General features: G+C 37.8%; 1 protein-coding gene across 1 annotated transcript in view; it reads right to left on the reverse strand.

Annotated features, from left to right (window-relative positions):
• Positions 1-13128, reverse strand: part of LOC101279843 (catenin alpha-3) — a 758807-nt gene that overhangs the window by 171211 nt on the left and 574468 nt on the right. Inside the window, exon 8 of the mRNA XM_033407650.2 lies at positions 12118-12210. Coding sequence (XP_033263541.2) covers positions 12118-12210 — 93 coding nt within the window. The remainder of the gene's footprint in view (positions 1-12117; positions 12211-13128) is intronic.

Consider the following 13128-nt stretch of genomic DNA (forward strand, 5'->3'; position numbering starts at 1 on the left):
GGACGCAGATGACTCTTACCTTCCTTGGCAACAGTCTGGTGTGGTATTATTATATTCTGTGTGCCTATCTTAACATCCAATGCACCCAATATCCACTTATAGCCTGATTTCCTCTATCGCCTTCCACTCAAAGAAACAACATAGACCTCATTTTATTTTCATACACAGCTTGAAAGTAGACCAGGGTGGGCCATCTACCTTGATTCAAGGGCTCCCTATCCATAAATTAACTACAAACCCATGAGAAGATCCATGCAAAGGGATAGAGGAGGGACTTTATTTAGCTTTGCCAATCAGGCTGGTTCTCTCCACAGATGTTCTGGAAAATCTGAAGAGGACTAATCAGTAAAGTGAATGTTGCCAATCTGCAGAATTAGCAGAGGTGTCATAAATGTGAAACCATTCAACAAATGATGATGATGATCATGATGAAGGTGGCAATGATAGTGGCATTGGTGGCAATGATCATCATGATGATAGTCACCTAAGTCTGAGCAGTTAACTCTGCATCGCGTTGTACAAATATTAACTCATAAGCTTCACAATAACCCTATGATGTGAATAGATCCATCTAAAAAATAAGCAAACTGAGACATAGAGGATTTCAGTAACTTGCTGAATATCAACAGTTATAAGTGGCAGAATCAGGATTTAAACTTGGGAGTTTGACTCCAGAAATTGTGTTCCCTCTCTCTAAATTGTATTAGAATCAGAAAGGAGGAGACGTGTCTGGAGATGACATTTTTAAAAAGCTTTGTTTCTCACAAGTACATGAGCTTTATAGAGCCAATGACCCCACACCAGGGGAAATGTTTGTGTTCTATGCCCATTCATATTTACATGTGATATTAACCAAGCCATATATATATACACATACACAAATATACATATACATACCTCATTATAAGAAATATAGCCAGTATACCTCATTATAAGAAAAACATGTTTAAATTTATTTAAAAAAAAAAGGTAGGTTAATAATCACTCACTAATTGAAAATATGCATATAAACACACAAGATTTACAAAAAATGGGCAGAAGACCTAAATAGACATTTCTCCAAAGAAGACATACAGATGGCCAAGAGTCACATGAAAAGATGCTCAACATCACTAATTATTAGAGAAATACAGATCAAAACTACAATGAGGTATCACCTCACACCGGTCAGAATGGCCATCACCAAAAAATCTACAAACAATAAATGCTTGAGAGGGTGTGGAGAAAAGGGAACCCTCCTACACTGTTGGTGGGAATGTAAATTGATACAGCCACTATGGAGAACAGTATGGAGGTTCCTTAGAAAACTAAAAATAGAACTACCATACGACCCAGCAATCCCACTCCTGGGCATATACCCTGAGAAAACCATAATTCAAAAAGAGTCATGGACCACAATGTTCACTGCAGCACTATTTACAACAGCCAGGACATGGAAGCAACCTAAGTGTCCATCGACAGATGAATGGATAAAGAAGATGTGGTACATATACACAATGGAATATTACTCAGCCATAAAAAGGAATGAAACTGGGTCATTTGTAGAGACGTGGAGGGACCTAGAGACTGTCATACAGAGTGAAGTAAGTCAGAAAGAGAAAAACAAATATAGTATATTAACGCATATACGTGGAATCTAGAAAAATGGTACAGATGAACTGTATAGATGAACAATGTAACTTTGCAAGGCAGAAATAGAGACACAGATATAGAGGACAAATGTATGGACACCAAGGGAGGAAAGCGGGGTGGGCGGGGGAGGGTGGTGATGGTGGGAGGAATTGGTAGACTGAGATTGACATACATACACTAATATGTATAAAACAGATAACTAATAAGAACCTGCTGTAGAAAAAAAGTAAATAATATTTTTTTAAAAACCCAAAAAACCCAAGCTGTAGATTGAGGTACTTTAGCATGCAAAGGTAATTTTTATAATATCAATTTTGCTTTTGAGCTCTTTTTTTTTTTTTTTAACTACCTTAACCATTACTTGATACACATTGTTTTTAACAGGAAAAGGAGTAAGCACATATATCATATTTCACCAGAGACTAATCATTCAGAATTATTTAATTTAGATACGTTAAATTTTCAGCATTAAAAGAAACAGGACTTTTTTCAATGACAACAATTAAAAGAATGGGATAAAGGGCACTACTTTGTAGCCACATGTTCATTACAAACACCTATAAACTCGAGAAGGCAAAGAATCACCTGCACACTTTAGCCTCAGAAAATTTTTCCAAATGACTATTGTTTGGGTAATTATCTATTAAAACACTAGTTTTGAAAAACAAGAATTATGTTATTTATCTTGCAAGCTTTTATTGGCTGAATATAAATGCTGTATCCGAAACAGCTGCCCTCCTCTCCAGCTTTCTGCACACGTTTCTTTTCCCAAAACACACTTACGGTCAACATCATTCATCCACTTATTCACTCAGTAAACATTTATATAGCATATTTATTATGTGCCCAGCACTTAAGTTTGGGGAATATATCATGGGAAAAAGGATTAAAATTGTTGCCTTCATTGAATTTACTGTATAGTAGACATACTAAACCAACGAAGATGTAGTATGTCAGATAGTGAAAGGAAGTGTTAGGGAGAAAAACAGAGAGGGGAAGAGGTTTATATGGGGGTGGGGAAGGGACTGCAGTTTTAACCAGGGTGGTCAGTGGAGATCTTCCATCAAAGGTAATAGTTAAAAAAGCAACTGTATCAGAAAAGAGAAGATTTGGCGAAAATGAGGTCTGAAAGTAGAGGGAAACTAGACTTAAACTAAAATATCAGCTTCTTTGAGGAAAAAAAAAAGCGGTCACCATGTAATATATAAAACTTCTCTATAAATTGAGAAAGTTGTAAAATTGTAATATAAAGCTATGCATGTGAAATGAATTCCGGTCTGGTTTGCAAATTTCAAATCTGTCTACTTGACATCTTCAGTTGGTTGTCTAATAAGACTTTTAAGACTTAGATATATTCAAAATTAATTTCTGATCTTCTACCATCTCCAATGTGCTCAACTGTCTCCTCCAAAACGATATAAATGGTAAGTCCACATTCTCAGTTCTCAAGACAAAAACCTTGAGTTGTCCTTGATTCCATTCTCTCTCTCTTATACTCAATATCTAATCTTCAGAGAACTCACTGCTTCACCCATCTCTATATATGTTCAATCAACAACTTTCAACCTCTCTATTTTTAAAACCACAGTCTCAGCCTCCATCATTTCTTACTTGGATAATAGTGATAGTTTTCTAACTTCCAGCTTTCTCCTGTACCACTACTCAGACTGTTTTCAACACAACATAAAGAAAGACCCCTTTAAAATAAAAGTCGTACATCACTCTCTGGCTCAAAGCCTACCGTTCTCCAAATAAAAGCTAAATGTCCTACAATGGCTTTTGTGACCTACAAGATCAGGCCTCCTTTTTAGTCTCAGACCTCCCCTCACCTCACTAACACTGGCTTCCCAGAGCATTCCTTCCTTGAGGCTTTCCTGCTTGCTATTTCCTCTTCTATGAAAGCATCAATGAGTAGAAAACACTCTATTTAAAGCTTGATGGAAGGTTAGGTTCACTAACTAATAATAATGAAGATTAATTATTTCTAAAGATAAATAAGACAATTAGAAACAAGAGACAAACATACCAGGCATTGAAGATTAGTTACTAAGCATTAATTTTAACTGAGAACTTCCCAACAACCAAGGTAGGGTGAAACGTATATAGTTTAATGTAGTTCCACTGTCTGACAAGTGAGAGTATGTTAAGGTATTTGGTAACAATCTCTCCTGGATTGCCATTTCAAGAGCTATTTATTAAAATATTATAAAAAGTTTCAGATAAAATAATAACAATGCTTTAAACTTTAATTTTCTCTGCCTAGATTTTTACACAGTGACTTGTAAAGTCAGAGGAATGACACTAAATTTCAATTCGGGTAAAGAATTTGTATAAAACGAAGTTGAAACTTCCAGGTACGATACTTCACTGTAGATACAGAAAGATAGAGCCTAGTGACCTTAGCACATAAAAATCCAAAATGAGTAAGCACACTGTCCTTTAGACTGCTTCTCAGTAGAAATTTTTGTATCATTAAATCAATAGTGGCTAAGTATAAAGAAAACCTCTTGGAAATTAAGGGAGTCGAGCTCACCTTAAAGTACTTTTGTATTTGACGGAGTAAAAAAGGACAAAAGGTAGACAATTCAGACATGGGAAAAATCATAGCCTCAGGGATAGTTCTAACTACCAGGAACACAAGAATCAGTTTAGCAAATAAAGAGAGTTTTTGGATTTGTATGCCTAGAGGGCCAGGAATAAGGAGGCACTGTGAAGGACTTTGGCAAGTAGAAGAACAATTAACATTTATACTAGCAGGTACTGGGTAGTAGGGAGCCACTGAATACTTCAGAGTAGTGACCTAGCAATTTATAGTAAGATTTATCTGGTTCAAGTAAGTACAACTGTTGGAAGGGAGAAAGATCAGGAAAGAAATTAATGTAATCCCCTAGACTTAATCTATTGAAGACCTAGTGTACTTTTGAGGCAAGGTGGCTTACAAAAGGAAGGTGATCTTTATCTTTTTTCATCTAAATCTACCAGGCAGTGTATGAGGCTCTGTATATATAACACTAAATGAGACAAAAACATGTTCTCTGCACTAATGAGGTTTACTTAGGTTTACTGAATGGAGGAAAAAAAAGCCATCATGTAAGAAATTATACAGGCACAAGGAATGTCATGATATGGGAATCTCCATGTATTACAGATGGATGTTGGGAGGAAAGTACACTCGGACTTACATTTCGGTGAAGTCTAAGCTAATCTGGAATCCTAATGATAACCAGGTATTTAAAGATGAAGAGGAAGACGGGGAGTTGAGGGAATTGTTTTCCTAAGAGACGGATGTGAGGGGAGAGCCTGTGCCTTCTAGGAAGAATGATTTACACACAAGGGGTCAGGTTTGGAGAGAAAGTGGTGAAATATGAGGCAAAAGAGAGGAGCGGGGAGCAGATCCTGAAGTTCTCTTACGTAGGGCATTGAGGAATTGGATGGGGAGACACTGAGACCTGTAAGAGGTTTAATGCATGGTGATAGATGACAGATTTGAACTTTAGAAACATTACACGAGTTCATGGTAATTCAGTATAAATTTAAGTTATTGGGAGTGTATTATGATAATAAATAGGACCTATTAAAATGTTTCCGGGCTTCCCTGGTGGCACAGTGGTTGAGAGTCCGCCTGCCGACGCAGGGGACACGGGTTCGTGCCCCGGTCCGGGAAGATCCCACATGCCGTGGAGCGGCTGGGCCCGTGAGCCATGGCCGCTGAGCCTGCGCGTCCGGAGCCTGCGCTCCGCAACGGGAGAGGCCACAACAGTGAGAGGCCCGTGCAAAAAAAAAAAAAAAAAAAGTATTAAAATGTTTCCAATTCTTAAAATACACCACTTATTCATGGCAATTTTTCTCTTCTCATGGTTGAGGATATTCAGCGGACTACATGTTAAAAAGCAGCAATGAGGGTGTTCTCCTACCATCAACATCATATTTAAGTGTACATGGCTTTTTTCTTTTTAATACCAAGAATCACCTCCAGTATTTTAAGATTTGATACGCTCCAATTCATTTGCTGCTGTTGACATTTTGGGGTTGTGTCGAGTAACCTAGCAACTGTTCTTATTTCCGTCCTAATTTACTTCTATTTATAGAGCATATAGAGACTCAATGGCCTCAATGATATTAAGGCAGGACCGGTTTACAAATTGTATGTTCTTAAGTGAGCATAAATGTTAAAGATAGGACATATATTAGTCATCGCATTGACTACAAGTCACAACTTCTTTAATTCTGGGTCATCAGTAAATATGATGAATCTTTAAAAAGGTGTCATAACTTTATCATGCTGAAATATGATATGACTACAGCTGAAATTACAAAATTTTAAGTGTTTGTTTTTAATGTTATATTCATTAAATTTAATTTCAGCAATTAGAGACCACAGCATCAAATGCCTTCAAATAAAAATCTGGCCCTATTCAGCACTGTTAAATGAGTTCCCTTTTTCACTCCTTATCTATAAGACACTATGATCAAAGTTTAAATTATGTAAGGCAGAACAGACTTTTTGATTTCGTTTTTAGACCTTACTGGCTTTCAAGCTGTTTAGGCAGAGGGAACAATCACTAGAACGTCTGTCCGTCATGGACAGGGGTAGAGAAAGGTGATTTTAAATGACTCCTTGCAAAACTGTCTCCAACATGCATCCTATAAAATATCAGGATGCTTTTTCTGTTTTTATGAGTATGTACCATAAAACTAGAAAATTAAGCCCTATATACCTTGCTGAAGGTAACTGAGGACTCTAAGATAGAAACTAATAGATCACCAAGCTACTATAATTCCACAAAGAAGAAAAACTCCCAGTGCAGGGCCAAGCATTCTAAAATCATTGAAGAAAATAAGAACTTGACAACTTTTGGGTAAAACTTTCTGTTCCTACTACCAAAAGTTCCTTTTTGTGATCATTATTTCAGTTCTACATTATGAATATAAATGTACATAAAAGTGCTAGCATCATTAAGAATCATATTAATACCATCTTCCTTTCAACCTTTTAAGGAAGTTCCAGATATGTCCCCCTGCTGAGGGAAAAAGAAATTTCAAAAGATTTTTGGTAATAGAGTGCTAAATATTTACCCCACAAAACCAGGAGACCAAAGCAGTCTTACATTGAAAGACTGAGAGATTTGTATTTACAAAGCTCCTTGAACTACTCAAAAGGAAGTAAAGTATAACATTAGCACACACAAATCTATACACGTCTTGAAATTCATTTTTGGAAACATCAAAATTTATTGAGCATTTCCTTTGTGTGAGAAATGAGTTTTCATATATCTAATCTTCAAAAGCAACTATAAAATAGGCACTATTTTCTTCACCCTTACTTTGAGCATTTTTGACCCCCCTTTACCCATTTCTCCCACTCCATCTATTAGTAATAATAGGTATTATTATTATCACAATTTTACAGATGAGAAAACTGTAAGTTAGAAGTATAAACTAACTTTCCCAGGGTCATATGGATAGTAATTGGTAGAACCCTGATTTGAACCAAAGTTTATGTGACCCCAAAGTGCATACTTTTAACTTCTACATTATATTTATATAGCAGGGCCAAAAAAGGCAAGTCACTTTCTCACCCATTCTATTCACAAAACTCTTTCAATCCATTTTATTGAGTCCTTCTAAATCCACAGTTGTCTCCTAGGTAGGCTTGAGGAATATACTTTTAGCTACCACCCTACTGACACTCGCAATTTCCTGAGTATCTATGGCTACTGCTGCCCAAATTGCCCACAATAAACCAGGGAAAATTTCTAAAAATTAGAATGTTCCCTTTATTCAAATATCACAGAAGCCAATGCGATAAGAGGCTGAGTGAGGAGTAACTGCCTCTGTCTCCGGATCCTTTGCTTGGAGACCCCAGATTGCTGCCCAAGAAATTCCTCCACGGTGTGATTCTACTTGAGTAGAATCCATCTCATCAGTGCAAAGTGATCCACCAGGGAGACTATCAGGATCTGGGCATCGCTACATAGTTTCCAAGTAGTACCCAACAAACTGATTTTGTTATTGATGGGAGACTGCAGTATTGGGACATTTAGAAATTTGTGAGACTTAAACAGATCTGATACTAAGGTTTATGGCCTTCAGTTTCACGAGTCATCTTTCTGTTAGAGGAATTACAATATTGACACCATGATATGGCTGTAGCGATAGTACAGCAATGAAATCTTAAGGAATCATGAGATTCTACCCAAGTTTATAAGCATGCTACACTGGAAAGAGTGTGGCTGGTACCAGAAGACCTGGGATTTGGCCCCATTTCTATACGACTTGCATAAACTATTGAAACTCTTTGAGTCTAATTCCCTAATTAGTAAAATCAAGAAAAAATTACAAACCAAAACCCAGGGCTTTTGTTAAATAAGACAGCAATTTGGAAATATTCTATGAACCATAAAGTGTTAATGGTAAATGACACGCCTCTGTTTAAATAGAAAATATGGCTTAACTTATACTTAATAAAATTTTTAAGAAGCTTTTAGGATTTACAAAAAAATCTTATTATCAGTGAGTTTAAGAATTTTATTTTCTTAGTCTATTTTAATTTCTTTCTGAGTTTTTAAGATAAAAGATGTCTACTTCATCCTTGCTAAGGGCATGAACAGAATAAACAATGAGCTCTGACGAACGCTCTATAAACCTGTAGCAAACCCACTCTCCTGTATCACCATGGAATGCCTGATCACTGGATATAACCAGAGGATCAGTCCAGTGAGTATTCATGTATAATAATTAAGATAATCACTAATTTCCACCACTGTTCCCCTGCCACCTCATAAGGCATGCACTATTGGTCTTTCAGTATTTTGCTCTCATTAACTGCGGACTCTAAATCATTATTTGTTGGTTACAGACCTTTACAATGCCCAGTGGCATTTGCCACCAATGACAGCAGTAACAGATGATGTCGAGCCAAAGCTACTGGGAGTGAAATGCAGAAAGTAAAATGACAATAAATAACTGCCACTCCATTACTAAACAGTGCCTAAGACTGGTTCTAGTACATGTACAATAGAGCAGAGCCTGCATAATCCCAGAACCAAAAAGGCATTTACTCCTCAGTAATAGCTGCAAATAAAAAGGAACCCAAACACTTGTCTTGTGCAGTGACAAGGAATTCTTCATTGAGAACGGCGTAAGTATTCAAAAAATTCTCGACAAATTCCACTTCAGTATCTTCTCAAATTAACGGTATTTGGCAAATATGTCAAAAGGTATACTCTGGCCAGTGGACACAAACTTCAGGAAATGCTGGATAGAATACAAAGTCTCAAATGGCCATAAGACTGAACATATGGACTTCCCTGGTGGCTCAGTGGTTAAGAATCCGCCTGCCAATGCAGGGGTTCAAGCCCTGGTCCAGGAAGATCCCACATGCTGTGGAGCAACTAAGCCCATGTGCCACAACTACTGAGCCCACGCGCCACAACTACTGAAGCCCGCGCACCTAGAGCCCATGCTCTGCAACAAGAGAAGCCACCGCAGTGAGAAGCCTGCACCAACCGCAATGAAGCACGGCTCCCCGCTTGCCACAACTAGAGAAAGCCCGCCCCCCCAGCAACAAAGACCGAATGCAACGAAAAATAAATAAATTTATAAAAAATAAAATAAAATAAAAAAGACTGAACATATGAATATACTCTAAGTACAGGGATGCAATTATAAGAAATATGGGAATATTAGGGATATAAGATGCCTGGGAGAGAACATAAAACCTATCTAAACATGATCTTAGTTCTGGTCAGGTGATTTAGGTAGAGGACAGATTTGAGCTATCCTCCTTAGCTAGTCATATAAACTTCAGGTATGACAGCAGAATCTGTTGTGATAAACTCACAAGATAGATATTCAATAAGAGGGTGTTATTGGAGTTAAGTTATCCATACCATACAATAATTATTCTTTAAATTTTAAAAAATGTATACTCTTCCTTTCTTTCAGATTGCTGGAATATCCTTTATTCTGTTCTCTTTCATTCCACCGATGATCTATCAGGTATGTTGTGGTGGGGTTCTCTGTCTACTTTTTAGTAAAGGATTCATTCTGCTAACTCTATGTCCTAAGTAAACTGACATGTGGTAATCACTAAAGTTCTTAGTGTGGAAACATAATCCACTTATTAGACAAGTTATATAAATCGGAGCCTCAGTGATCTTATTAGTAAAACTGGGATAATAGTAGCAGTATAGCATAATTAACACGATAATTAAATAAATAGCACATGTGATGTGACTACCTTTTCTCATTTTACCCCAAAAGCAGAGACTAAGAATGGAAAGTATCTGGGGGAATAGATCTTAAGGAACAGAGCTAAGAGCCTAAGAATGAATCAGGAAAGAAAGGAGAGCCAATCCAAAGATATGTTATCAAGCTGGTCACTGCTGCTGGAATTGGCTTGATCCCTTGGGGAACTTTCGGGGACCTGTGGAAAATGCAGTTCTATATGGTTCATCCAAGGAATGGAAGAGTATTGGTTAAGAGTTGTTCTGGGAGGTGTTAGTGCCTCACATAAGGTTGTGTATGTATTAGACTATCTGATTTGCTTCCTGAGGGATTCCACACAGCAATTACAGGAAAGCCTCAAGGCAGGAAGTGAATAAAATCCAAGCTATTTGGAATGTATAGGGGAGATTTACAAAAACAGAGAGTGGCTGTGTTGAATATAATGTTGCTTCCAGTAGATTTGATGGTGACGGATCTCTTTTACTAGATAGTGGTAAGGGTATAGCCCACAGGCATTACAAATGAACTGGATTATCAGGAAACTGCACAATGGAACACAAAGCCAGGATTCAGAGCACTTTCAGGGTGATTGCCACAAGGTTAGAAGCAGTGGCTTCTATGAAAGGGTCTTAAGATCTGGAACCGTGGAGGTCATCAGCTTTATAACCACCATGGGCAAGTGGTCATTTAGCTGCTGTTTTTCCCAGAACAAAAATATAAATAATAATAAGAAGAAGAACCTTCTCCTCTCAGCATATAAAGTTTATGAAACAGTCTCGTATGCATTGCCTTCTTTGGAGTTATGAACGATGCTGTGAGAAGGTGTAGTATTATTCTCATTTTTCAGATAAAGAAATTTGAACTTTCTAAATTTTAAGGTTCTTAACCCAGGTTTCATTGTCTACACGTGATAAGGCAGAATGAGAACTAGGGCATGTTTATATTAATCCTAGCATCCTAAAAGGTGCCTTTATTTTAAGAAAATTCCCTCCGATCAGTTACTTTGTGCGCCCTGACACACACGCTCCACCTCCAGTGGCCCAAGTGCATCAATCGTTCACTTCGCTGAAAGCGTAAGCAAAGTTTACCATTGCCAAAATTCATTTCCAATTCCATGGCCATTTGTAAGATTTTATCTCCTACCGAGAATGCCTACCAGATTTGAAGGAAACTAACTCCAGGTGCTGTGTGTCCCCTGGCTACTACAGGACTTATAGATCAAATAATCAGCAAGAAATTAAAACTCAAGATAACCAACATTTCTAATAAAACACAGGTATTGTGACTGACATATACCTGTTCTAGGGAATTTGAATATTTGAAAACACAGGACTGTCTTAAATTTATCTGTTTCATACATTTCCAAATTTTATGACACTGAATTAAACTAATTAAATAATAATAATGACGATGCTGATAATAATACTATCACTACTTAGTTCGTTCTCAATAATCATTATTGAGAACTTACTAAGAGCTAGTCACTGTGTTAAGTGCTCTATTCATTAATTTAGTTGATTCCCACAGTAATCCTCATATAGAGAATACCATTAGTATACTTACTTTACAAATCAGAGAACAGAGGTAGAGAAAGGCTAAGTGAGTTTCCCAGTAACCCAGCAAGGAAGTGGCTGATTTAGATGTATTCCCAGGCAGTCTTAGCCACTATGCTATACTACCTGGCTTTCAGACTCAAGTCCTATAGTCTGTTCTCCAGTTGCAAGCTATCAGTAGCTAGGAAATCAAACTTTCACAAACTCCGAAGCATTGGGTGTAAATAAAGTGAAACAGAACATCTCAGAGTAATTCAAAAATTGATGAACATCATTGGTGTGCGTGTGTGTGTGTGTGTTGATGGGGCAGAAGAAAGCATTGTAGAAAGGAAGAAAAGTAGAGGAATATTGCCTCAGAAGTTGATTTTTCTCCCCTAGAATTTCCAAGTGTATTTACAACTTCGTGGTTTCTCTTTTCTACTCTAAACAAACAGGTACAAATTTCACTTTGATATTCCCATGACTGCTATAAAGACCAAAAGTAGCACGGAGTGATTCACTACCTAACCAGAAATGGCCTCACTGTGAGCTCTCAAGGTAGAGGACATCATTCCCCTCATGACGGTGCTCCTGCATTCTAAGGCTCTTCTCCCTGTGCTTTACGAGACCAGCCCCAAATGCAGGGATCCCTACTGTGAGAGGCTGCCTGGATTGACAAGGAGAGGGCATGGCACACGGCTCTCCCCCCAGGGAGGGGACTCACCCGGTCAGTTTTCCCTTCAGTCTGAACACTGGTGTGACTGCGGACCTCGTGATCTTCTTCCAGGTCAGAAACATCCTCTAGTTCCTCTGGAGTCTATAAAAAGAAAGCAAAACACTGCTGGTGGAAATGCAAAATGGTAACCAGGCTGGCAGCACATTAAAAAGGAAGCACAGAGTTATCAATATGACCCAGCAACTCCACTCCTAGGTATGTATGTAAGCAGCTCTTCGTAGGAAACTGCCCTCAGTAGGAAGCCCCTTTCACTGTCGCTTTAGCAAAGCTATATTGTAACTAACTTTTAAACCAGGCACCTCCATGCTCTACTCATCTCTGGCTCAAGCACACCTTTCAAATCTTTTAATCACACGAAACGTTGCCTAACTTGTCTGATCTTTCCATAGATCAAAGAAGTAGAAATGAAGAATAAGTAATTTAACAAATGACCAAATCTCTTCCCTAGCTTCCCCTTCAGTAATCTCAAGAACAAACTAAGATTACTTCCTTTCTTCCCTTTAAAAGCTTTCAGGCCCGAGTAGAATCTTCGGAGGTGGTTTCTGGAGGATGTTGAATCCACCGTCTCCCCAGATTGCCAGCATTTTGATTAAAGGCACCTTTCCTTTCTTTATCTCTTGAGTATTCATTGTTTAAGTGGCTAGCAGCAGGACCCAATCCATTCGATGACATACCCGAGAGAAATGAAAACATATGTCCACACAAAAACTTGTAAATGAGTGTTCATAGTAGCACCAATCATAAAAGCCAAAAAACGTATCTAGTGATGAATGAGCAAACAAAATGTGGTAAATCCATACAATGGAATATCACTTGGCATAAAAAGGAGTAAGTACTGATACATGCTGCGACATGGGTAAACCTTAAAAATATTATGCTAAGTGAAGAAAGTCAATCACAAAATAGCACATTACTGTATGATTCTATGTATTGGAAACTCTAGAACAGTCAAATTTATAGAGACAGATATTTGATTCCCTGTTTCTAAAGGAAGGAGTG

The sequence above is a fragment of the Orcinus orca genome, chromosome 14, assembly GCF_937001465.1.
Source record: "Orcinus orca chromosome 14, mOrcOrc1.1, whole genome shotgun sequence".
NCBI lineage: Eukaryota > Metazoa > Chordata > Mammalia > Artiodactyla > Delphinidae > Orcinus > Orcinus orca.